The sequence below is a fragment of the Choloepus didactylus genome, chromosome 4, assembly GCF_015220235.1.
Source record: "Choloepus didactylus isolate mChoDid1 chromosome 4, mChoDid1.pri, whole genome shotgun sequence".
NCBI lineage: Eukaryota > Metazoa > Chordata > Mammalia > Pilosa > Megalonychidae > Choloepus > Choloepus didactylus.
In genome coordinates, this window is record NC_051310.1 from 155026595 (window position 1) to 155053327 (window position 26733).

The following is a 26733-nucleotide window of genomic DNA, read 5'->3' on the forward strand; positions in this document are numbered from 1 at the left end:
TTGGGGCAAGACATGGTTTAGGTCAACATATTTCCTCTTGTCCACCACGAGAAGTCCAGAGAGAAATTATGTACTACAGATTAGTTTGATTGAAGGAGATTACCTACAGTTAAATTTCCAAAAATGTCCTTTGTTTGTAAGATATTATTAGACATTTAGGTGTTCAACAGTCAAATACATTTGAGGGAACACTGGGTTAAACTTTAAAAGTTTTTATTTATTTTTTTAATAATAGAACTTCTCACAGTTATTTAATTTGCAAATGTAAGCTGAGATGTTTTAAGAGGGGAAATATAGTATCTGGGTTGTTTCCTAAGATATCTAATTTGATCCTAGAACATCTTATTGGCATTTTAGTACAATGTTGACATAGAAATATTCCCAACCCAACTGTGGAAGTAGAACTTAAATCTTTCTCTGATAACACTCTGTGCTAGGCACAAAGTAAGTTTGTTAATCTATAAATGTTGGTTGAATCAATCAACTGATCTAAGAATATTTCTCCTGACTGTTGTCAGTCCTGGAAATTGACTTGGAGTGACAATGAACATCATAGCATCTCACCCTAGGTTTTTGGTAATTTTATTCAGCAGCTCTGGCTTCTGCTTTTTAACCACGTCCATAACAGCGTTATACACATCACATATCTTCACACCTAATGACAAGTCAGAAGTTATTTTTCAGCAAACATGAAAAGGACATTTTTTAATCAAACTTTTTTTCACCAATTAAGTTCCTAACAAGGTGTTCCTACAAGTGTGAACTGAAGAATGCAGAGGCTCAGGGTGGTGGGGCCCAGAAATTTGCATTAAAAACAAACAAACAAACAAACAAACAAGCAACCCAGCCAGACATTCTTAATTACATTGACCCATGGAGACTGTGAAACATCAGCTGGTCTCAGTGAAGAATCTTTTAAGAGTTGGATAAATGGTATCACATAAAAGTTACATGTTTTGAAAACCAGGAATACTAAATGGATGAATTACTATTAGAAGAACTCTGGCCTTAATGTTTCAGGATCTAAGCTATGAATGAATATTTTAAGTCAAAGTAATCTAGACATGATGGCCTCAGGGGAGTCCTTATCTTCATTAAATTAACTGTGAGTATGATTTCCAAGAAAATTTCTCATGACATCCTTAGCAATACTGTAGAGGAATGGTGTCTAGAAGCTCTGGGCTACAGATTGGGCTTACAGAAATGATTTAAAGGTGTTAAGCATAATGCCCCATTTAACCAACTGGGAGTGCAGAATCTTAAGGGAAAAGGAGCTGAGCACTCTGCTTTCTTTTGAGGTAGTTAGTTGCTTGCTTAGCAAGGTTGCTACCAGTTCTGTTCTCATATCAAGAATTTTATTACTTTTGTTATCCACTCAATGTCGGATTAACATATATCCTGTTGGTTGGAGATACCAGCTCTCAGAACTTTCTAAACTAAATAAGAGTCACAAAGCTGAGGCATTTTATGAAGATCTGGACACAGAGGACTAACCAGCTGGAGAAGTTTTTGTAAAAATCAGCACAAACCAGAAAATCAGACTGTTCATGCTTGAAAGAAAAGCAGATTCAAGAACTAAGTGCTAGGATGATTCAAGGTTAGTAAAATCTAATTTTATTTATATTAGAAGAGCCTCAGGGCTACAAATTCAAGGAAACACTAATGACATTTCTGCTATATTATCTCCAAACCTTCTTTTCTAAGGCACCTCCTCACCATGTCGTAATTCCTTCAGCAGCTCCTCTTGAAGTTGAAGCAAAAAATTGTAATTCTCTTGAACTTCCTGAGAAGGGTCAACCATCAAGGTGCGAACAAGGTTGGAGCAGTAAGATTTAAAGCGAATACCCATGGCACAAGTGATGGCCCCAAAATGCATGTGATTTTTGTCACTAGAGACCAAAAGAAGAAAGTATGTCATTACCAAAATGAGCAAAGTCCACAGCACCACTGGCATATGACATCTGTAATCATTACCTTTCCCTGCTCTATCCAAGGGCTGAAGTTGAATAAGGACTTAAACTTTTTTTTTGAAATAAAAAACTGTAGTTTATAAAGGCTCTGGTATGAAAATTCATGACCAACACTTTGAGGATAAAAATTCAATAAAAAAAAGTAGACGGCAAATTGCATTATAGTATATCTAATAACATTTTAATTTTTTTCCCAGCATGTTATACCTTTTTTCCAGCATTTGTAATAATTTGGAAAATGTTTACATTCAAGTGCTAAAAATAAGAAATTCATAACTATATGAAATAAAGTAGAAATATGCACAGAAATAAACAAGAAGTAAATGGACAAGGTTGACTATTGGCTATTTTCTCTTCTATTCTTTCGAATGTTCTATAAAGACCATATATTACTTTCGTAATGGGAAAAGAGAAAATTACCTGCACTGAGTCAAAGAAAAAATAGGCTTAAGGTAGAAACGCTCTCATCGTGATATTCTGAAATTCTTATACTGACCTCACCACACTGAACTTGAGATTATAGTTGCCACCACTCTGGATGATAGGAGGATAACACATTTCCACAGCAGAAGGGTCTGCACCAGCTAAATATTTCTTCTCTTCAATGGCCTTTTCCACAGATTCAGCCAGTTTGCTGTGTCTAACTTTCTGTAAGGGTATCCAGAAATAAAATAACATTTACTAAAGGGTGGCAAAGAGGGGTTTTGGATATTATCAATTGAAGAGAACATATATCCTGATATCATTTAGAATGATATAAAAGTCTTGTAATTTATGTGCAAGATAGTATTCTGATATACATGCAAAGCAAATTTAGAGAACAATATGTGGACTTCAGTTATTCAAGGAATTCTTAAGTCAAATATTAGGTAACCTCAAGAAATCAAAGTGCAGGTTTACAGTTATTTTGAAAGAGAGATGGCACAATTGCATACAACCAACTTAAGCATCAAAGGAAGCTAAAGACACACTAAAAACTGCAGCTGGGACTTATTTCTGCTTCATTAAAATAGTAAAGACTCTCCCCTCTGTATTTACCTCATCTGCATCAACTATTTCCATGACTCTTTCCTTGAAGAACTTGTTGAAGACCTCAGAGGTAATGCTGGCTGCTTTCTTCATTAGATTGAGCTCTCCATCCTCCTTTACAGCAATGGTGTATGCCACAACTGCACTGATATCTATCTGTAGTCAAAATGATAGTTTCTTACATACAAACATAGAATTGTTAAAGAAATGCATCTCTCCCAATTTAAACAATAGCTGTAATGATATATAATTATTTGGCAAACAATTAATTAGTAGTTTACAGAATAACCAAATATTTCCTTCTTGGACTGAATAAATACTTGAAATAGCGCTTTGCCAGGTCATTGTGTGTTTTCACAGGCATTAAGCTAATGTGCCCTTAACAATGTAAATGCTAGTTCTAGAGGTAGAGGTTCTAGATGCTAAAGAAAGAAGATAAACAGGCAGGGAAAAAGGAATAAAAATGAAAAAATTGATTTTGGACAAGTTTCCCTCTGAAGTAGTTGAACTATATTGTGCCTGCTTTATTCCTGACTGAAAAGTATAAGTGGCTTACTGCTCAGCCAAAGAGGATGAAAAATGGAAATGGCAAATGAATATATGGTTTTCTCAGGAATAAATTCCAGGCACTATCTTTTTTTTTTTTAAATTAAATTCAGTTTTATTGAGATATATTCACATACCATACACTCATCTATGGTGTACAATCAACTGTTCACAGTACCATCATACAGTTATGCATTCATCACCCCAATCTATTTCTGAACATTTACCTTCCACCAGAATCAGAATAAAAAAAATAAAAGTAAAAAACAACACCCAAATCACACCCCCATCCCACCCTATTTTTCATTTAGTTTTTGTCCCCATTTTCCTACTCATTCATCCATACACTGGATAAAGGGAGTGTGATCCACAAGGTTTTCACAATCACACTGTCACCCCTTGTAAGCTACATTGTTATACAATCATCTTCAAAAGTCAAGACTACTGGGTTGGAGTTTGATAGGTTCAGGTATTTACTTCTAGCTATTCCACTACATTAAAACCTAAAAAGTGTTATCTTTATTTTTAAGAATGTCCACCAGAGTGACCTCTCAACTCCATTTGGAATCTCGCAGACTCTGAAGCTTTATTTCGTTTCATTTTGCATCCCCCTTTGGGTCAAGAAGATGTTCTCAATCTCACACTGCCAGGTCCAGACTCACTCCGGAAGTCATATCCTGTGTTGCTAGGGAGATTTACACCCCTGGGAGTCAGGTCCCACCTAGAGGGGGAGGACAGTGAGATCACCTGCCAAGGTGGCTTAGAGAGAGAGGGTCACATCTGAGCAACAAAGAGGCACTTGAGGGAGATTCTTAATCACAATTATAAGCAGGTTTAGCCTCTCCTTTGCAGTAACGAACTTCTTAAGGGCAAGCATTAGTCCTCAATGTTTGTGAGAACATCCTAACAATCTAGGTGAGGAAGTCCAACACTTCTGCATTTTCCCCCAGCTCCTCAGGGGGGCCCTGCATATATATTTTTATTCTCTGCCCAAATTGCTTTGGGATGTGTTGCTATTCCACTCTAACCTACACAAACCTACCATAACTCATTTCCTATTCAAAGTTCCATGTAATTGTGGTGCTTGAACAAAGTGACTGTAGAAGTTATATTGTTTAGAAAATATAGATCATACACCAAAGAAGAATCTCTTCCCTTGGTCTCACAGGGAAATTGAAGTTTTAAAACAGTCAGTTTCAACCTTTACCCTTTGGCCTGATTTGCCCTAGTCTTAACCAGATCTGCTTCATTCATCTCTCTAATTGAAGTATGGGCTCTTTTTTCAGCCTTTTTTTTTTTTTTTAAACAGTTGTTATATGTGTTAATACTGACATTCATATCTGCTGAACTCTAGCTCTGAGTTTTAGGTGTCACACAGATATCCAATGTTCCAGAGACCAATCAGGTTATACATAAAGGGATCAGCATCTCAGAGTTTGGCGATATCCTGGCACTATCTTTTAAGGAACACTGGCAAAACTTTTGTCGTCTCAACTCCTAATGTGAGTTTTCTTACTTTGTCAAAACCCTCTTTGTTGAGGCAGTCATTCCAACTCTTCATGAACTCTCCAGGGAATTTGTCTTTGCTGAACACTCCAATCTTCTTGCCATTCTTGCTTTCTTTAATGGCTTCAATCATTTTGTCGAAGCTGTTCTTATTACTTTCATTCTACCAGTGGAAAAGGATTTGTTAATTAGTTTTAGAATTAGACATCTATGATCCACTAGTAAGAGAATATTCTAAACTATAGGAAGAATTAATATAATAAAGAATAAAGAATAAATCTAATAATGGGGAACATCCTCTACTTATTTCTTTAATGCAGACTGCAACTCACCAAAATTTTCACCAAATTTCTTTGGATATTGGCATATACTTAAGTGAAGTGTCATAAAAGTTAACGAGACTATTCTTTTTCTTCAGGAATAGCTAAGAAGCTTAAGCACATAGATGAACAATATTGTGAGAAATAATACTGTTCATCTCTGTCTTTAAATTTGACAAGATCACAATTGATTAAAAATTGAAGTAAGACACAATTAGGTTTCCTTAAGGATATTTAAGGTTACTTGCTCTAATTAAGGCACTTAGATGGGGGGAAAAAAGGTCAGTGTAGAGAATGGGCAGATAGAATTTACCAGAATTCCAGAGCCCCTTTGTTTTGCCAGGGAGCTTACAAGGTTATTGAACTCTTTTCTTCCAACTATGAAGACGCAACAGAACTTTGTAATTACACCCACAGCCTGCTGAAACCTTTTCTTTTTCATCATTTAAACTACTATAATGCATTTCTGTTGATCATTTACTTCCTTCACATTCATGACACTCTTTATTAGTTCTTACCTTTTCTCGTATCAGCAATGTGATGGCAGGGGCTCCATTAGCATTCTCATTGCCCTTAGTGTTGGCAATTTGTTTCAAGAATTCCACTTTTTTCTTGCTGGCCATAAAGATGATTTTTTCATCACAGAAGACCATGATGGTATCAGTTAGTTCATAACCAAAGAGCCATGTCTATGGAACAGACAACAGTGCAATAATTTTTACAGATAAAAAAGTAATGGACTCATACAGAAATACAGATAAAATCAAATAAGCTATCTGGAATTTGCTTCAAAATAATCTGAGGTGGGACAGTGTGGGTATGGATATAAATGAAACCGGATTAGCAAGGAGTCAATTTATTAGAACTGGATAATGGGTACATGGGTATTTGTTATATTATTCTATCTACTTTCATATGCTTGAAATATTGCACAATGAAAACCATTATAATCATTTGGATAATTTGTGTTTATAGGAACTACATCACTTCTTAGTAGAACAGAAATACATAAAACAAAGGATGGAATAACACATCAAGGTACTGTGCATTCTACTTACTCAAGGACTGTTAATTGTCTACCAATTATTCATTTCCCTCATCTCTCTCAAAAAGACCCATGATTTTTAGCTAGGGACAGCTAAAAATTTTATCCAATAAGACATGAGTGAAAGTATTATGTGGGACCTTAAGCAAGTCTCCTTGAAAAGGGAAGGAGGTCAACCATTTTCTTCCCTTTCTCCATCTTTTGTTTGGCGTGCTCTGCTCTAATATGGCAACAACTAATTTCTCACAACTACAAGTTCCTGAGACATGGCAAGTGGGATTGAGAAACTGAGTTTTTAATATGGTTAGTGGCTACTATATTGGATACTGCAGTAGATGATTCAATGACTCTAAGGCTATAAATTACTATAAACTTTCACCTGTAAGGCAGTAGATTTGGCATAAACAATTTCTTCATCAACGCCCACTGATACAACAATGGCGTCAACGTTAGCATACTCATCTTCTCCCTTCTGAAAAGCAAAGAGCAGGTAATTCAGTCACTTTCTTTTCACAATGGCAAATACAAATGCTGACTTTGGTACTTACCCAAGTATGTAGTAATTTTTTTCTAATAGTAGTTCCAAGTTTATGGTACATGTTTTGTTGGCAACCTCAGTTATTAGTTACTTAAAAAAAACAAAACAAAACAAAACAGCTCTACTGAGATAATTCACCATACAATCCACCCATTTAAATTATACAATTTAGTGTTTTTAAATATATTCAGAGTTGTGCTACCATTACCACAATCTAATTTGAGAACACTTCATCACCCCTAAGGGAGACTCCACAGCCACTACCAATCATTCCTCATTATGTACAGCCCCTTCTTTCCATCAGCCCTATATAGTCTTTAATCTACTTTCTTTTAATTTGTCTCTACTGGACATTTCATATAAATGGAACAATACAATATTTGACCTTTTGGGTCTGGCTTCTTTCACTCAGAATGACGTTTTCAAGGCTCAGTCACACTGGAGCATGTGTCAGTAGGTCATTCCTTTTTACTGTGGAACAATATTCCATTTATGATCACACTTTATCCATTTATTTGTTGATGGGACGTTTGGGTTGTTTCCCCTTTTGGCTATTATGAATAATTCTACGAATATTCACGTACAAGTTTTTGCATGGACATATATTTTGATTTCTCTTGGGTATACATCTAGGAATAGAATTGGTGGGACATATGCTGACTATGCTTAACCTTTTGAGGGATTGCCAAATTGCTTCCCAAAGTGGCTACAACATTTCACATTTCCAACAGCTAGGTAAGAAGGTTCTAATTTCTTCACATCCTTGTCAACACGTTATTATCTTTCTTTTTGATTACAGCTACACTAGTAACTGTGAAGTAGTATCTCTGTGGTTTTGACATGTATTTCTCTGATGGCTAGTGATGTGAAACTTTTCAGGATCATTTGTGTATCTTTTTTTTTTTGAGAAGTATCTATTCAAATCCTTTTAACTTTATTATTGAGTTGTAAGCTATATTCTAAATATTCTGGATATAAGTCCCTTATCAGAGATATGATTTGTAAATATTTTCTCCCATTCTGTGGGCTGTCTTTTCATTTTCTTGATGGTGTCCTTTGAAGCATAAATGTTTTTAAATTTGATGAAGTCCAATATTAATTTATTGTGCTTTTGTCATATCTGAGAAGGCTTTGCCTAACCAAGGTCATGAAGATTTACTCTTGCCCGAGTTTTAGCCTTAGTTCTTACATTTAAATCTATGATTTATTGGGTTAATTTTTGTTTATGGTGTAAGGAAAGGGCCCAATTTCATTCTTTTGCATATGGATATCCAGTTGTCCCAGCATCATTTGTTAAAAACACTATTCTTCCCCCTCATTGAATTGTCTTCGCACCCTTGTCAAAAATCAACTGACAGTAAACACAAGGGTTTATTGCTGGGATCCTCAATTCTTTTCCATTGGTCTACCTGGCTTTCCTTATACGAGCACTACACGCTTTTGATTACTATAACTTTGTAGTTAAGAACACCCCCCCCCCCATTAATGTCTTTATTATGTAGTTAAGTTTGAAATCAGGAAGTGTGAGTCTTCCACCATTTGCTACTCTTGGACACTCTCTAAGACCAAAGATTTGCAATTCTGGGCTATAAAGTCAAATTTCTGGCTTCCTCTATGAAGTTGAGAAAAACACCTACATAAGACTCTCCCACATTTTAAGGCAAATGTGTTGGCAACGGAAAATTCTGTTGTATTTTTCTGGCATCACAAAAATATATAACCCAAAGAAGACATTACATAGAAACTATATGAATTCCTCCACTGATTTTTCGATGAAAAAGTGTGATTCTTCAGGTTGATAAAGTTTTACCATCAGTTCTCACCAAAGATGCAAAAGCAAAACTTGCTAGCACCTCAGCATTAAATTTATTCACTACCACACATTTGCAGGTAAAAATGCCATTTTAATTTAAAAATATCTTTAGTGTTTTAAAAATGATTAGCATTACGAAACCAGAGACCTTGATGCTTGTCTTTTTAATATTTGGTGTATGGAAATGGGAAATACTTCAGCTGCATACTGAAAGTACGGTTGTCTTGAGGAAAAGCACTTGTACAATTATAGTTCTCATTATTCCCTATAGTTATGTTCTATAACTCTGAATAGCAAATATCAAAGCTCCTACAGGAAATGTAAGGGTTAGGTTCCTGTGAGCTTCCAGTCACATTTAGGCAAGCACTCGTTACATAACCTTGTTTTATGTGTGTTTCTGTTTCAAGACGTCTTACATATTTTGCTTCCTCCCTAAATTTGTATTGGATAATTCCCTAAGAAGTTCTTTGTTTCATCAACCTTCCAGCCACTGCCTCCATTGAACTACATCTAGAGACAGTAACATTGCTGGGCCAGTTTGGATGTATTATGTCCCCCAAAATACCATGTTCTTTAATGCAATCTTGTGGGGGCAGAGGTTATTTTAGTCCTGATAAGGTCGGAACATTTGGACTGGGTTGTTTCCATGGAGATGTAACCACTCAACTGTGGGTAATACCTTTGATTAATTATTTCCATGGAGGTGTGGCCCCGCCCATTCAGGACGGGTCTTGACTGATTTACTGGAGTACTTTAAAAAGAGCCACACAGGCCCAGATGCTTGCTGCAGCTAAGAGAGACATTTTGGAGACGGTGTTGAAAGTAGACTTCTGCTAGTCCAGTGTTTGCTCTGGAGAAGCTAAGAGAGGACAAACCACCCCAAGAGCAACATTTTAAAGAATGCACAGAAGCTGAGAGAGGAGCTGGAACAGAATCCAGGATCAGGAGATGCCAGCCACATGCCTTCCCAGCAAACAAGAGGTTTTCCAGACACCAAAGGCATTTCTCCAGTGAAGGTATATGTGTGTTGATTCCTTAATCTGGACATATCCATGGCCTTCAGGTTGTAAATATGTAAATGAATAAACCCTGTTTATAAAAGCCAATCCAATTCTGGTATTTTGCATAACGACAGCATTAGCAAACCAGAAAAATTGCCTTCAGAATATATATAATTTTATAAACATACATAATTTTATTCCTAAACATGTGTCTACAAAAAACACCACTGAAACTAATCAATGTCCCTTTTAGTATTTTTTGGTACTTGAAGTTTTGGTGAAGAGTCCAGAATTTTCAGCACAGAAAAAGATATCAACAGGTGTAAAAATTCAAAATGCAAAGCAATAACATTTTAAAATAATATGTACACACACACATACACACACAGAGTTACAATCATGCAATATAATCAGGAATGGTAAGGGTAAATTATCCAAAGGGATTGCAAAATAATTGAAAATAGGGAGACAGGAAAGAAAAACTCACATATTCATCTTTCTATGAAGGTATGAAGGTAGGGGAAACAAATCCAACAAATTTCAAGGATTTCAATTCATATAAAATGCTCAGTTTTCCACTGCCAATCAAAAAAGTGATAGAACGAATACTAATTTCTACGGAAAAATAGCTGTTCTGACCATTTCACAGACTACCCTTAATTCTTTCAAAACTGGTAGATTCTAACCTCAGAAGAAAAAAATGTAATATCAGAAATAATGAGTTCTAAAGGAACTGAATCTTAAAATGTGATTTAATGAAAAACCTGGAATAAAACCCTATGTATTGACAGCAAAATCTGGGACACTATTTTGTATTTACAAACCTTATAAGCATAAACACCTTATAAATATCATATCTGAAAATAACTGTATCTGAGTTTATAAAATAACCTGCTTGCAAAACTTACATGCTGAGTCAACAAAAGTAACATTATAATAAATTATGTATATACTACAGAAATATTTTAAGTTGAAATTATGTTTGCGATTTGTTAAAAAAACAAATACAGTTTGGAAGGGAGGAGGCTTGTTAAAACAAGAACAAACACAAACCTAGGCAGGGCTAGTAGCCCTTGCCCCAGGACCAATCTCACAGCATGCTCCCTGTGCCAACCTGGCTATGAGAGACAGGTGGGGCTAAACTCTGTGCTGCTTCAGTAGCTCCAGATTCCCACCTTATCATTTTTACTTGGGCTGGTCTTCAAGACTCAGACTTGAGCCTCTGTCAAATGTGGACCTGAGATTTCCCAATCTAGCTGAGCATTGCAATAAAAAACCATTTGCCCAGGCCCTCCACATCCACCAAACCCTTTCTATCTCAAAGAATCCTTCCAGTCTGTACTGATCCACTTGACACCTCTGTCTTACGGAAACAGGTATTTCAGATGGGAATAACAGTAGCATTTATTGAGCAGCCATATTTGTGTCATGTATTTGCATTTACTTTATGCAACCCTCACAATAAAACTTTTAAGTGTAGTAAGCATCATATTCAAAACCCCATGCTAGGGCCCAATATACTCAAAATTCCCACACAAAAATATAGGCAGGCCTCACACTAATGATGATTTAGGCTCTTTAAAAAGGCACTGAAGGTAAAAGCTAATTAAAACACATACCAAATTTTTCATTAGGATACAACTATTACAAAATAACAGGCAAAGTTATACTGTTTTCTACCATCTCTATTTTTTCCAGTTAACAAATCAGATGAAAGAATACTTTCATTACGGTCCTAAAGATGAAAATACATTTCTCTGGAAAGTTCCTGAGTTTTATGTAAGAGACCTAGGGTCACTTGAGAACCTTTTCAGGTGGAATATTAGTATCAGTGACTTCTTAAATTTGCTGGAGATTTCTCTTTCTGCAACTGCATGCAATAGTTACCAAGTTGTTTGATTTGTCTATTCACGGACAATATATCTAGCAGTTAAGGGCTCAGACTCTGAAACTCAACTCCTGGGTTTGAATCATTTAACTCTAACACTTATTGTGACGTAACCTCTCTGTGCTCCAGTCTCCTTTTCATCTCATCTGTAAGTGCTGTTGTAAGAATTAAATGAGTTAATATTATAAACTGCTCAGAACAGTAACTACTATATAAGTGTTTGCCAGTATCATTAAAGATGAATAGCTATTTGTTAAAAATTTACCATGTATCATACTACTGTTTTTTACTTACTGCAAAGATTAGCTGATTATTACATAATCAGAATATATAAAGTAGAACAGATTTCCTGAAAGTGTAAAATCTAAACAGATGATTTTAGGTGGTATCTAAAATAGATATTCAATCATACAGCAAGAAAGTAACGGACATTTCATTTCTCTTTTAATCCTCCTGGTTACATTAAAAATACATCAATTTGCTGCTAGTCCTTAACACCTGCTACAATTTAATAACATGGTTGTGTTCACATTATCTTTATTTTTTAAACAGCTACTTTTTACTTTTTCCAAGTGATACAGTTTTTCACTTATAGTGATGTAAAGTATCCTTTCTGAATGTATTTAGGTTTAAAGAGTTCAAAAGCTTTTTGGAAGACGAAAATGACTGCACAGAGTTTGGGTAGCTATACTCTAAGTGCCTGACAAATACTCTCAATGAGAAGATACTGATGAGAAGTGTGTGTGCCTTGTAGAGCCCTAATGGGCTCAGAACTCAGGAAGCACCAAGTATTGGGTATGGGGTGGGTATGGATGTCGCTACTAAATAGGACAAAAAAGAGATCAATGAGAAAATGGAAGGGGAAAACAAATACAAGAAATTTTCCCAGCACCAAAGGATGTGAGTCTTGAGACAAAAGGGCCCTCCAGTTCCCAACTCAATGCAAGAAACAAAAGGCTCCTACCAAGACATATCACTGTGAAATTTCAGAACACAAGGGATAAAGAGATGATGCTAAAAACTTTGAGAGAAAAACAGGCCATATGAATATATATGTAAAGAGGAAACAGAATAGCATCACCTTCCTCTACGGTGATGCTGAAGGCTTGAAGACAGACAATGATTTCAAGATTCTGAGCAGAAAAGGATTTTCAACCTAGAATTTTATGCCCACTCAGAGACCAAAAGTGAGGATAGAATAAACTTTAAGACACACAAGGGCTCAAGAAATGTATATACTATGCGGCCTTTCTCAAGAAGTTCTTAAAGAAAATGTCCTAGCAAAACAAGGAAATAAATAAAGAAAAAGACTTGGGCTTTAGGATATAGGGGTCCCAACACTTGGACTTGGAAAAGTTCCAAGGTTCAACAGGCCTGGAGAGCAACCTGTACAGATAGAGAATAATGTAAGATTTGTTGGGGAGTGGGGAAAAACAAACAACAAAGAATTAATAAAAGAGCTGATGATTGTTAGAATTTTAGAAAAAAATATTGATAAGGTTATGACAGACCTGCTGGAAAAAATTAAGGCTAGGTGGATAAACAAGAAGAAAAATCAAGACAACCATTAATGCCAGGAAAAATTAAAAACTGTAGAAAAAAGGAAATCATACTCAATTACTTCACCCAGCAGTGAAAATTATTTACATGAACATAACAATATAAATACTGACAGATTTTACTAAAAGTTATGACAAAGTTTATCAGGAGGGATGGAGGTGTGATAAAAAGCAAGTATAATAAAATGTTAACTGTAGAATCCAGGTTATAGATATACGGATGTTCAATGTAAAATTCTTTCTTTCCTGTATGCTTGAATTTTTTTCATAGCAATGTATTAGGAAAAATATTTAAAGAATATTTAAAGAATATTTAAATATTTAAAATATATAAAAAAATATTTAAAAAATATTTAAAGAATATTTAAAGAAGGTGAGGACAAGAAGTTGGAACGAGTGTTATGGTATATAAGAAAGTTAGATTTAAATTAAAATCTATCAAAATCAGACAGACATAAAATTGACAAAATAAAAAATAGCAGTATACAGATATTATTTGGAAACAGGAAAAAAACAGCTAGGAGAACTAAAAGTGGTTGCTGCCACTGGGTAGACGACTTATTTTTAAGTCTTTTAGGACTATTTCAATTTTTAAAAACTATGTGTATATACTTGAATAAAATTTTTTTTTAAATGGAAGATAAAGTATTAACAAATAATAATATAGGTGACAAAGAGTTGGCAAAATTTGGGAAGGTGTTAACTAAATGACAGAAGTTAGGGAAATACAGCAGCAGAGGAAAAACTATCTGCCTTCTAACTGAATGGGCACTGCCTTAAAAAAGGAACCTTTTTGAAGTCTCTGTTTATAGTGAGGGTGCCCATAAGTTTATCATCCAAACAGAGGCTATTTTGAGAATAAAAGGGTATGCCATTAATAATCACATAAAGACAAGAGGTGGACAGTTTCAGATAAGGCAGGACTTAATGGTCACTATAATTATAGCCTGGATAGAAATGTCTTCAAACCAAGAGTGGTAATCAACTCACCACTACTTACTGAGTAACTACTGCATGCCAGGAACCCTTGGTAATGTGGATAAAAAATGACTATAAAAAGTAGGTAACTAATAGTAGACTGTAAAAGTTGAGTAAGAAAGAATAGACAAGCATTTACTTTCAACCAGCCCTCTTCTTCACTCAAGAGGTCACACCATTATTTAAACTTTTCTTTATCCCACTCCAGAGCCAAAGGAAGAGTCATGAAGAATTGAGATGGGTGGAAATAATACACTATCTTGCTGAAAGTAGCATTAGAATTGCCTACATTTTAAAAAAACCTTCTCAAGCAGCAGAAGATAGTTACCTAGTTTTGGAGAGTAACACAGAACAAGAAACTAAGGTACCATAAAATTAGCAAAGAGCAAAAAAAGCAGCACTCAAGAGAAGTACTGACATTACAGCTTATTAGCTTTTTCTACTGGCACAAACTTTCTTTTTGGGGTTGCAGCAACCCACTAACCCAATCCTGACAGGTGAATGAATGCACTGGATCAGCACGGCTTTCCAAAAGAGCGGTTATTCTGACATTTTGGAATTCTTCTGGGACAAAAGGCAGATGTCCGAAGTCAACGTTGACCCATAGCAGGATGTCTGAAGAACAAGTCTCAAAGGAGTTTCAGGTGTGCTTGGATACTGTGCCCTGCCTGAGTCCTCAAAGCAGATGGAACCCCAGGATGGTGAGTAGCCTCTTCTATTTTCTCCAGTGAGCATTACTAACGTTACTTGATTAAAAATAATCACAATCATGAAAAGGCTGGGAAGCCTCAAGAAAGGACCCAGAACATGTGGGAGGAAAGAGAAGAGCCCAGAGCTCATTCCCATGACCCAGCACTACCACCTGTGGTTGTCTAATGCAGAAAATGGACAGGTACTGCAAACTCTTTCCGCTCTTAACAGCTCTAACTTAGAAAACAAGGGGTAGAACTGGACTAGACTCACACTTCCAAGAAAAAGTGATCAAACTGTATTAAGTTCTAGTCAGTATAGAGGTGCCCTGTTTGATTTTTGACTGAGTCCATTTTCTTATCTCCAAAATGATACTATTTACTTACATACAGTTTAATATTCTTAGAAATTTCTACTCAAACAGAAGTGCAACATGCTAAAGGAATTCTGTGGGTTTTGAGAGGAAAGGACACTAGGCAATTCACGTACCACCTTAAGAAATAAGATCTATGGTAAAGATAATGACACGAGCAAATACATACCAGTACTGTTGGATCTAAAAGGCAAATGCATAAAACGGAATGATAAATCAATGATTCTGGACTCAATGTATAAATATATAACTTGAGACAAAAACTACATAAAGTGGGGAGATGATGGAGGGGTACAGGAACATAGTTTATGTATGCTATTGAAGTTAAGTTGGTATCAAAGCAAACGAGATTGTTATAAAATTAGGGTATTTAAGTCCTGTGGAAAACACACACACAAAATGTCAGAAATTATGCAAACTCACAGAGTGAAAGTGTACAGGTTACCAGGGGTGGAGGTGGAGGCCGGGGGCAATCGGGAATTAATGCAAAGCGAGTGTAGGGTTTCTGTTGGGGTGAAGTGAAAGTGATAGTAATGGATGGTGGGGAGGTTACTGCAACATTGGGGATGGGATTATACCCACTGAACGGTATGCTTGGGAGGGGTTGCGATGGGAAGGTTTATGTTGCACCTGCTTCCACAATTAAAAAAGAAAGTAAAGATATTAACAGTTAAGTGCCATACACGGTACTGGATGGGTTCTAAGAAAGGAGAAGACTTAAAAAGACATTGGGACATAAGAAAAAATTAGAATATATAAGGTAAGCTTTACATCAAAGTTTCCTGAAGTTGATCACTGTACTTAAGGTGATTATGTAAGTGAATATCTTTGTTGTAGGAAATGTACATGGAAGTATTATGTGTTCAAAAAGCATGATGTGTGCAATTTGTTCTCAAATGTTCAGAAAACAGATAGATAGATGATAGACAGAATGACACAGCAAAGGTGGCAAAATGTTAAAATTGGCCGATATGGGTATGGATGATGTGGGGGTATGTCGGAGTTCTCTATATGGGGTTTGTATTATTTTTGCAACTGTCCTGTATGTTTGAAATTATTTCAAAATAAAAAGTAAAAAAAGTGTGATACTGTAATTGTTTTAAAACTTAAAGTTATGAAGACTGAAATTAAGATATATGTACACAAAAGAAATAATATAATGTTTGTCATAATTTGCCTCGCAATTTGTACTTAAGCCATACTCTACTTTAAAATAAGTGGGATTAGGAGCCATATTGGCTCCTACTCTTAGTTTTTAGAGGGTTAGTAACTTAGTTCTCCACAAGAGTTGAAGAGTTGAAGCTACTAGGAACAATCACATAGTTTCGAAATGTTTATGCTCAAGGGTATTTAAAACTAAAAAAACTTGGTGTGAAGGACAAACCAATTAACTTTTTAGTCATAACAGAGATTTCTTTAAAGATGTGAGCTGAAAGCACAAGGATTTATACAATTAAAAAGGAAAATGTATAAAGGAAGAAAAAACGTATGGAGTCCAATTTCATTTTCTACTTTCTGCCACAGCATGGAGAATAAGCATCCAGAATTTATCTCCAGAAAACCATGGTCTTTGCTGAAGCAGATCAAAATAAGAGTACTGCACCCTGGACAGACTGTACATATAGAAGTTCTACAGGGGGTTCTGCCACATTTGCTAAAGTTTACAGTTATAAAAAAGCAGGTCTATTCAAATAAGATTTTGATAATTAATTGGCCACAATTTTTGGTAACTGGTACAATGTTACATAAACTTGGCTCCTAACTTTAGAATTATTAGGGTCTTATGTCAACATCTAACATTCCTCCAAATTAAGTTAAATAAAAGGGCCAAGAAGAAGCCTAATGATTTTTGACAGAAACAAAAAAATGGGGGTAAGGGTGCCAGTAACTTAACTTTTATGGATTCAGAGATGTCATTTGATATTAGGTTCGCCAAAATGTTTTCAGGCTTCCCTTTTTCCTACATTGGCTAATTCCATACTCTGTATATAACTATCATGTAACGGAATTTTGATTTCTAAATTAATTTAATCGTAGTTTTCATGAATGGTTTAGACATTGAAGAAAATTTGATAAAGTAAACTCTGAATCACCTGGACTAGAAACAAAATAACTTCCACATGAAAGGTGTACAATTTCAAGGACTATGGGTAGAAGATAGGGCTCCTTATTAATATTTAGAAAATATCAGGACTTTTAAAAAGAGTCTCTAACATAGATAACGTTCAAATATGTTTGTGACAGAGAGAGGCTACGAAAACCTTTGGTAGAAATTTACCAATAGAAAAATTTAAAAAATAACACTTATATTCAGCATTTGTGTAGCATAAGAGTTCTTTTTGCTTTTTGCAAAATCCAACAGAGAATCCATTTGTCTTTCAATTATCTAATGCATTTAGCCAAAAAAAAAAACATGAAATCTAAACAGGCACCTTAAATATGAGTGGCAGGGAAATAACATTTTAACAGCTTGGTTTTCAGTATAGGATCAATTTGAAAGGTAATTTACAATGCTGAAATCAGAACTGATGTTTGTCACGACCTTTTCAGGACCGTAAAAAAGTCTTTTTTATTTCTTCCCCGGATGACAGGGGTCACAGAGGCCAGCCTTAATCTAGACAGCTCAGGCTGCACTACGGATGCAATCAAACGTTTGCTGAAATACATCAATTACTATAACAAAATTAATTTTAACTGTAGACATTTTCAAAGCAAAATGGTCCAATCTTTAGGCGCAGGAACAGCTTTCTTCGAACACGTGCCCCGAATACTCTACCAAGAAGGAAAACCAACAAGGTTTTAGGCATCACATCGTTTTTTGTATTATTAATCTCTGCAGTTTTCAGCGTTACTACTGTGTTACCCATAGCAGGGCCTAGTACACGAAGCGGTTGCGCGCAGTATTTTTTTAATCTTCAGTAAAAGCCCGGCAAACGATAAACGCGAAGAGCCTGATTCACATCTTCCCTGCCCCTCCATCCCTCCTTTAGGAAGATGGTTGTAATTCTGGCGGGACCTGGGGAGGAATACCGTGGTTCTGGGAGGACAGCGAGAGTGCGTGTGTGTATGTGAACACTGCAGGAGGGGTAGCAGGACGGAGATCACCAAGTGGGAGGGAAGGACTATGCCTCTTTAGGGCGGGAAGGTATTGCGAGAAGTGACTGTTATGCATGACCGGGGCCGGCACGCATAGAAGATGGTGGTGGCCGCAGGGCAGGGCGATCGCTGGGGAGTACCTGTTATGAGGCGGCACTTGTAGCCGCCTGTGGTGAATGATTCGGGAGCAACGAAAAGGGTGCGACACTGAACCCGGGAATTCCCGACGGAAAGGGAAAAAAAGGCGCCGAAAAACAGGGTTATTATGGGATGGAGAAGGGGGGCTTCCTAGGGAAAATTATGGAATCTTCCTCACCCGCCAATTGCTGTACAATCTCTTCACTCGCCGATAATAAGCGTCTTTGTCCAGCGTCACAGCCATAGCCCCACACGCCGCTCCTCCTCGGTTCCGAGAATCACGCGAGGTCCCGGCTCCACCACCCGCTCTCGGCCCCGGAATCCCGCACTCCCCCAGTGACCCGGAAGTATCGACCTCAAAGAGGCCCTTTCCGCTTCCGGGTCCCCACAGCGTTCGGGATTTTGTTTTTTTAAATCCTTCCTCTGGAGTTTTGGGGGAGAGAGAGAAAGAAAAAGACCAGGGAAATCGATACCATGTCCAACGCAAAAAAAGTCTACATTTTCGCGGGGATTTCTCGTCAACTCAGCGCCACACGAGCTACGTCATCACGTGACGCTTTGTCCCCGCCCTTACTCTCTGCCAGGCCGCGGTTTCCTGCAGCTCTGATGTTTCGCCGCGGCGGCTGCTGCTGGGAGACGCAAAGACGTGTATGCCTCGCCTCGTAAAAGCTGCCCAGCGCGGGCGTAATGGCCCCACCCCAAAAGCAAAAGAAGGGGAAAAGAGCGGAATCTGGCGGGGATAGAGGGGGAAGACTTCAGCGTGACTGAATACGCTCCTCCCTTGGAGATGATGGGGCAGCAAAAGCCTCTCCTGCCTCAGGACTGGAAAGATTCTCGGTGCAACGAGGCTGGGTCAGGGGCTCGCGCAGGTAACACAGAGCTAGGGAGTCAAGCCTGCCCTTCTGAGAAACTGCAACCTAAGCTGTGGAGGAAAGGAAAATAAAGTGCCCGGGCTTCATCTGAGCGCTGGGATAGCAACGGGAGGGCCGTGGGAAACAGATAGCTTGAAGGGCTCCACAAATTTTTATCCGTTTCTTTGCACTACTCCCCCATAACCACCTTCATACTCCCTCTCCCTTCTCCAACCCAAAGTCTTCTCAACCAGGCAGTCCCTTGGCACAGTCATGAAAAGTGACACTATTGGCTTCCCCCAAGGCCCATTATTCCAGTTAATTCGAAACAAAAGGTAACGTAGTTCTTGAAATTCTTCCAAGAACTTGGCAGTTTTTATCTGGAACAATATTTTTGCCTACAGTTTACCTTCAATCATCCTCTGCCTTTAGAAAGCTGTAGGTACCATATTTGAATATATACAATAGACTACTCTGCCCTACCTGAGGTAGCCATATGAAGAACAATATTGGAACTTTGGGAAAGTGTTGCCATTGCCTACCGTGAACATCAACTGAATATTTATATTGGGTTTGAGCAAATATAGAACAAGGGAAGAGTGGAAAAGGATTAACTTAAATTTATTAATGCCAAGGGGAAGGAAGGTAACAGTTCCTGACCCTCCAGCTGTATCCACAGTTCGGTCAGGAACAGGCTCTGCCAGAGGCTAGGGCCAGCGCTACATAGTCTGTGGTTAATAGAAGTGTCTAGGGAGGGGTGAGCGCACCAGCAGCTCTAGTCTCCATTCCTTCCCCAGAAATGAGGAAGTGGTCATGTATTATTTTAGGAGTCCCCCTGCCCACCCAATCCTCTCAAATTGGAGTAATCAGGTACAGGCGTTTTTCTTTTTTTCCCTTTCCACCTCGTGGAGTCCTGGGTTTCCCCACATCTCCCCTGTCCCTCCCACTTTTCCGTAGTCCAAGGGCCAGAGTAAATGAAAGTACAGCAGCCACCCAAGCAATGGGGACCATGCTGTGGCTTCACTCGTCAGCATCTTCGCTGGAGTCTGAGTTGGCTGGCATCATAGGATCATCAATAAGTGAGAAGTCCCTTTCTGAGCTATCATAGCCCTGAGATAAATCATCATCTTCCTCATCCTCATCATCGTCGTCCTCTTCAGGTTGCAGTGGTGGCAACCGCAAAGCAGTGCCAGAGGTGGTAGTCGCTGGTGAAGACGGATAGCCAGTGGCTCTCAGGCCTGGATGGTGATGATGGTGATGGTGGGGGTGAGGGTGGTGGTGGTGGTGGTGGTGATGAAGCATGGTGCTGGAGTCTATATGAGGGGATGATGCTGTACCACCCATCACAAACGGCATAAAAGGCAAAGATGCAGATGTGGCACTGCTGTGACCGAGAGATGACACAGACTGCAGGGTACTACTGCTGTTTTGGAAGGTGTTATGCAAAGCTAGGGACCCAGTGCCTCCACCCTGCATGAGGGCCATCATCTTAGAAAGGTCTGGTCGCATCCTACGGGCCCGCTTCTTGCTGCTCTCTGGTGCAATAGGCCCTGGCAAAACTCGGTTGAACAAGGTTTCAGCATGGTGACCCTGGGAGGAGAGAAAAGAGAAAAATAGTAAAAAAGAGTGTGGAGGACAAAATAGAAGTCCAAAGAGTTCTAGCTTGCATATGATTTTTCACTGAATCTATCTTTAGGAGTAGCAAAACAAGTATAGTCAGACCAGGATTGATGGTGGTAATGGGGGGAAGGAAATGCTGGCTTCAGGTGGTTGAAGCATTTTGGTGCTGAAGCTATTATCAAGGATGTGATACTGATACTCACGTGAACCATGAGTTTTAACTTTTTTCCATGACTACATTTTACCTTTACTCCACCCAACCATCTCACAGATGTTTACCTTTGTTAATAAGGGGTCTGGGTAAGATGGTGAATGGATGGATAAATACATGCACAGAAAGTCAGTCACTCAAGTGTATAATGATCACATGTTGTTCACATTCTTACCATGTGAACTGCAACACAACTATACTGACATAATACTATTCTCCATTATCACATCAGAGCGGGATAAATGCAAGACAAATCAGATTAAGACTTCTGGATGTTTAAAACACCATAACATTGTGGGTAGCTCTTCACCAAATTTAAGATAAAATCAAAAAGTATTTTTCCCATTGATAAAAACTTACATACTTGCTGCACTTTAAACTGCTTTTTCTAGAGGTTCTAATGGCAAATTGTGGTTAAGTTCATTGAAGCCTCTTCTTTGCTATTGGCTTAAGCATAATACTCGGTAAACTAGCATTAAACTCAAGCAATTGGTAACTGTGTCTCCAGACTCTATATTCTCAATCTAAACCAAACACCTAACATGGGAATATCCTTTCTGACTTAGAAAAACATACATCTCAATACTCCTATTTGTGTGGACTTTTTTTGTCTGACTAATAGCCCCTAAACTCCTGCAGCGCCAATAATAATGCAGTACTAGATTCATCATCAATTCTGCATTAAGAGTTCAATATTAGTCATACTATGATTTCCTATGATCTTTTATTTCTTAGAGTTATCAACAGATTAGAAGGAAGTAGCAAAAGTACTTTGGGTAAAACTAGGTAATATTGGAGGAAAAACCTTTTTTACAGGCTGTTCTACAATGTTAGTTAAATATAAGATAGAGATGGCACCAGTCTTCTAGTCATCAGCCTTTACTGTATCAGCCTTCTGCTTATTACTCTCTTTTTCCCTTGGAGGCTGAGAGAGAAGATTTAAAAGTTCTTCCATAGTTGTACTAATTATATGAAATGCACTTTCACAATATAAAAATGATAAATAAGGTTCATATTATGTGCAAAATAATGTTATCCTTGGAATTTTTAAATGTAAAAGATATTGTTTATTTGGAACTTAATTTTGTTAAAAGATACACCATATAATTTTAAAATATGCATATATTAAGATTTACATAAAAAATCAAGTGGGAAATGATTAAAGTGCGTATCCAACAGTGCTAATCCATTTTAAATGACTATTTACTCAAACCAAAAATACAACTATTGCACAAAGTACGGCAAAGAAGTCAAGAGAAACTTTTGCAAGTACATTTTTGGAGAAAGAAGAAACTATTGGTACTTAATCCACCAAATGGCTAAAATCAAGAAAAAAGGATAACTACATTAAAAAATAATGGAATAGTAGAATGACCAAAAATGTTACTACAAATTGTAAAACACGGTTTCCTGTCCTTTTTTCATTACTGGCATATTATTAGTGATTCTCAATTTCCTATATGTTGGGAAGCCCTATGATTGTTTTCTTTAGTAGGCCCTAATTATTCCTAAAACATATAGAATCATAAAACTTTAAGAGAGTATCCGCTCCAAAACTCTCACCTTTCAGGGTATGGACATTGTGAGGTTAAAGGATTTGCCACCAATCCCTTAGTTATACAGAAGACCAGGATAAGGTTCTGAATGTTCTTTCCAAGTCCTCTTACTTATTCTTATATTTTAATATGCTTGAAGTAAATTTATTAAAGTTAGTTTTGAGACTTTTATGCTCTTCTAGAGATGAGATACTGCAGGGCTAAAAAAAACACCAATAAAAATACACTGGCTTCCTTATTTGTGAATTGAAGATAACTACTCTCAGAAACACACATTACAGAAGAGATAAATAATATTAATATAACGTACATTGAAAAGGCTTGAAATACTGCCTTTAGCATGGCAATAAGAGTGGCAGTGCCTCAGTCTGTCTCACCTTTTTTCCATTTCTAGAGTTAGCTGCCTGTATTGGTTCCATTCCCAAACAGTTCAATTCTGCCTTATTATTTTTTTTACATCTCTGCCACTTCTGTTTTCTGCGATCCTCCATATACTGCAACAGAAAAGTTTCAGTCATCATAAACGAATAAAAATCTTCTCTGGAGTAATTACAAAGGTACTTGTGTCTTTTGTTTGACAATAAAATACTTATTGCATGGGAAAATAAAGGATTAGTCCTAGAGGAAAACTGCCATCAAGGGGATCTCTTAAAAAAAAAAAAAAAGCTGTTTATATACTAGCTTAATAATAAATATCTGCATAGCTTTTAGTTTAAGTAGTGCTTTAACATCATTTTATCTTGATCCTCACAACTCTGTGAGGTAGGAAGACTAGGTATTATTACCCTTATTTTGCAGATGCAGAAACAGTAACATAATATGGCATGCTTTTGCCCTCTCACACAACTTAAATACCAAGGCAATGACTTTAAATGTTGCTAGATGGAACTGCCACTCACCGCTAGAAATCGGGGATCAACAGCGAACTCTGGATGACCCTGTAACCACATCTCCAGTTCAGCCCGGCGAGGGGCATCCTCACCCACCAGCAAAGTACCATCCACCTTATTGATGACAGGGATCCGGGTTTCCAGGTCCACATCAAAGTGATTAGGCTCTTCCATGCACTCCACCTCCAGCTGCAAACCCAGAATCCACCCCCATGAGCACATACTCTTCTTTGGGACAGGGAGGGAGGGGGAGCAGAGCCAATGGTAGTCATAAGATATCTCTAATATCTTCTAGTCCCTCAATCCCAAATGCTGTCATCAGTTACTGAGAAAAAAAAGATCTAATCATTTTAAAAGTGTTTCTCTCCCACTCACCTCCAATAACTTCTTTCTGTTCCCCTTCTTCTTATTAAACAGTGGATGTCCATCTCCCATTACTCCATTAGCCATCAACTTGTGCTTTTGGAATGTTAACTTCAATCCTTCTTCCTAGGAAGACACCCCACCCACCCAAGATATTATATGGCACTGTTTTTAAAGTAAAGATTAAGCCTTGGGGGATCTGGGCTAAGTGACTCAATGATGGTGAGAAAAAAAGACCATCTGACTGAAGGGTAGAAGTTGGAAATATAACAAAACGTATCTTTCCTTAGAAAGATTTCATTTCTTGATCTTGTGCTGCACAGGTAGATTTAAGAGAAGAGGAGTTTATCTCAACAACACCCAATTTTATCTTGAGCCTCACAACTCTGTGAGGGAGGAAGACTGGGTATTATTACCCTTATTTTGCAGATGCAGAAACAGTACCATAATATGGCATGCTTTTGCCCTCTCACACAACTTACCAATACAGGGTAAAATTCCCTACCTGGTGTCTCAGTATTAGCATGGCAAATCATCATAAGGGCAAAATTATGGTATTCCTGTCACAATAATTTAAGAAACTTTTCTTGTTTGATCACTTAATGACTGGTTAATAGGGTTCAATAGGGAAGGGGATCAGGAAAAAATAAAAATTTCTAACTATAAAACAAAAAATAACACTGATTTAATTTCAGTAGCAACGATTCCTTTTCATTTTTAATTTAATAAGGTCCAAAATGCTAAAGAATAATTTTAGCAGCTTTCTCATAATTTGATTTCATTTTCTAAAACCAGGCTTAGATCTAAAAATGAGTCACCCAAAAGGATTCTTCTGTCAATTACATTTTCTTCAATGTACTTTCTTTATGTACATTTTTAATGACCTTCTTTAATGACTTTCCCTAATCTTTTTGTGAGTTCTAACATTTTTTTTTCCTGCTCTTGTTTTTTTAATGGGTTCAGTATCATATTAGTGAACTAATGAGAACAAGGACTACAGTCTCCTTCCCTGCTTTGCAATATCAAAACGATGAGCTTACATCTTTGATCTGAACTGTAAACTCCTTCTCATCCATGCCTCGGCGAAGTCTGGTGAACTGGGCTGCTGCTGTGCTGACTGCTGACACTTCCTCCTCTGCCATGGAAGCTGCACTGCTGCTTCGTGGCGTGGGGACTGGAGAGTCACCGTATTCTCCTGGGGTCAATAAGGGACTGTCTACCAAGTGATTGCCTGGCCCCAAGATTCCTCCTGTTACCATTTCCTGACTCCGGCGGCTAGAAGGCCACTTCCCTGAGAGTACAGCCTGGCAGACGAGGTCAATACGGTTTATCAGGACACGATCCTGATTGGGGAAAAAATAAATCAGTACTGGTTTTAGAGTCCAAGAACAGACTATGTCATCCTGTGTCAAACAATAGTGCTGTTATTACCAGGTTGAATAAAAATCATAAGGCAAAAAGGAAGGAGGTAAAACTACCACATCCCTTTAAGTCAACTGGTTAAGAGTTGTATGAAAAAACATGTAGTGCTAAACAAAATTAATAAAGAAAACCAGAACTATCTGTTCCTTGTTTTCTATATATAATGTTAGGCTACATTTCTGGACTCCACATGCCCAGAAATGAGGCTTTACCTTGGGCCACTCAGAGGCTCTTTGTCTTTCCTGAAGCAGCAGAAGCTCAGGGGTCATTTGTTCTCCATCTTCATTTGGGAATCCATCTTGGGACATAGTGAGGGACAGGAGACTCTCCTCATCGTAGAGCTTTGTGCAGGTCTGGTCAGAAGCTGGAGATCACACAGAATGAGTGACCAAAGATAAAAACATAAAGTTATATGGGAATGGTATTAAATGGGCTATGAATGAAGGCCCAAAGAATAACAGACCTCTTCTGACATTCTATCAAATCAAAATCTGAGGATGCATTTAGAAAAGAAGGGAATGAGCAGAAGGGGAAAATAGGGAAGAGGGCCAAGAGCCTGTCACATGCACTCACTTAGCTTCTCTTCCTTCTCGTCCTCACTCTCATCAGTGCTGGAGCTGGAGCTGGATGAGGATGAGGAAGAAGAGGATGATGGTGACAGCTTGCTCAAGTCCAGCTCAGAGTCTGAATCATCCTCATCCTCCAGTTTGACTGGTGGAACACTCCGGGAAACCAGAGGGGTAGTATCAGAGGGGGCTACTCGCATCTCATAGTCTTGTGGGGTTGGTCGGCTCCTGGCCACCACCTCATGCTCTAGCTTTAAGGTCAGACTCTCCAGACTGGGGACCTGGGCAGCTGTCTCCTCAGGTGGCTTTTCAACAGGAGCATCTGGGCGCAGGGACAGTGGTGAGGCAGTGTGCGAGGTATACTGCTGGTGTAGCAGTGGAGTAGAGCAGCGTGACAGGGATGGAGCTGATGCTCCTGCCTGATGGTTCTGCATGTAATTCATACGGGCAGCCAGAAAAGAGAAGTCTGGGTCCTGCATGATGTTGCAGTCTGTTTGGCTCACCCCGTGACGGGCTGCCCCTCGTAGAAGTTCCCCGTCATGCTGAATGGGCTCCCACCATTTGGGCAATTCTGGACCTGGAGGCTGACATAACGCCAACCGATCTTCCAAAAGGGGATGACATAAAACTTGTTCCCGTAAACGCCGTAGCAATTCAATACGATACAGAGTCCGTGAAGCCCGCTCCTCAGTGATGGGTTCAATGAACAGATTGGGATCCGGGGGCTCTGCAAGAAGAGATTGGGATGAAAGGAGAAATGAAAC

The 26733-nt window shown here is 38.1% G+C and overlaps 2 protein-coding genes and 1 non-coding gene across 9 annotated transcripts in view; all 3 read right to left on the bottom strand.

Moving 5' to 3' along the window:
- SUPT16H (SPT16 homolog, facilitates chromatin remodeling subunit) overlaps window positions 1–18827 on the bottom strand; it is a 36321-nt gene extending 17494 nt beyond the window's left edge. The window contains exons 1-8 of the mRNA XM_037834495.1: window positions 18669–18827; window positions 6796–6888; window positions 5890–6060; window positions 5062–5214; window positions 3009–3155; window positions 2467–2618; window positions 1717–1889; window positions 565–655 (exon numbers count right to left, since the gene is read on the bottom strand). Of these exons, the coding sequence (XP_037690423.1) occupies window positions 565–655; window positions 1717–1889; window positions 2467–2618; window positions 3009–3155; window positions 5062–5214; window positions 5890–6060; window positions 6796–6888; window positions 18669–18734 (1046 nt within the window). The 5' untranslated portion in view covers window positions 18735–18827. The remainder of the gene's footprint in view (window positions 1–564; window positions 656–1716; window positions 1890–2466; window positions 2619–3008; window positions 3156–5061; window positions 5215–5889; window positions 6061–6795; window positions 6889–18668) is intronic.
- Window positions 18828–19945: 1118 nt separating this feature from the next.
- CHD8 (chromodomain helicase DNA binding protein 8) overlaps window positions 19946–26733 on the bottom strand; it is a 59079-nt gene continuing 52291 nt past the window's right edge. For 5 of the 7 annotated variants that reach the window (XM_037834489.1, XM_037834491.1, XM_037834490.1 and 2 more), the window contains 7 exons: window positions 25977–26696; window positions 25616–25767; window positions 25022–25324; window positions 23994–24107; window positions 23628–23807; window positions 23106–23222; window positions 20362–20931 (listed from right to left, as the gene is read on the bottom strand). In XM_037834489.1, the coding sequence (XP_037690417.1) occupies window positions 20362–20931; window positions 23106–23222; window positions 23628–23807; window positions 23994–24107; window positions 25022–25324; window positions 25616–25767; window positions 25977–26696 (2156 nt within the window). Of the gene's footprint in view, window positions 20932–23105; window positions 23223–23627; window positions 23808–23993; window positions 24108–25021; window positions 25325–25615; window positions 25768–25976; window positions 26697–26733 lie in introns of all 7 variants that reach the window. The other 2 variants (XM_037834488.1, XM_037834493.1) reach the window with 2 other exon arrangements.
- On the bottom strand, window positions 24423–24525 carry LOC119533717. The gene has a single exon (XR_005216827.1). It is a non-coding gene; the product is annotated as a small nucleolar RNA U6-53/MBII-28 (small nucleolar RNA).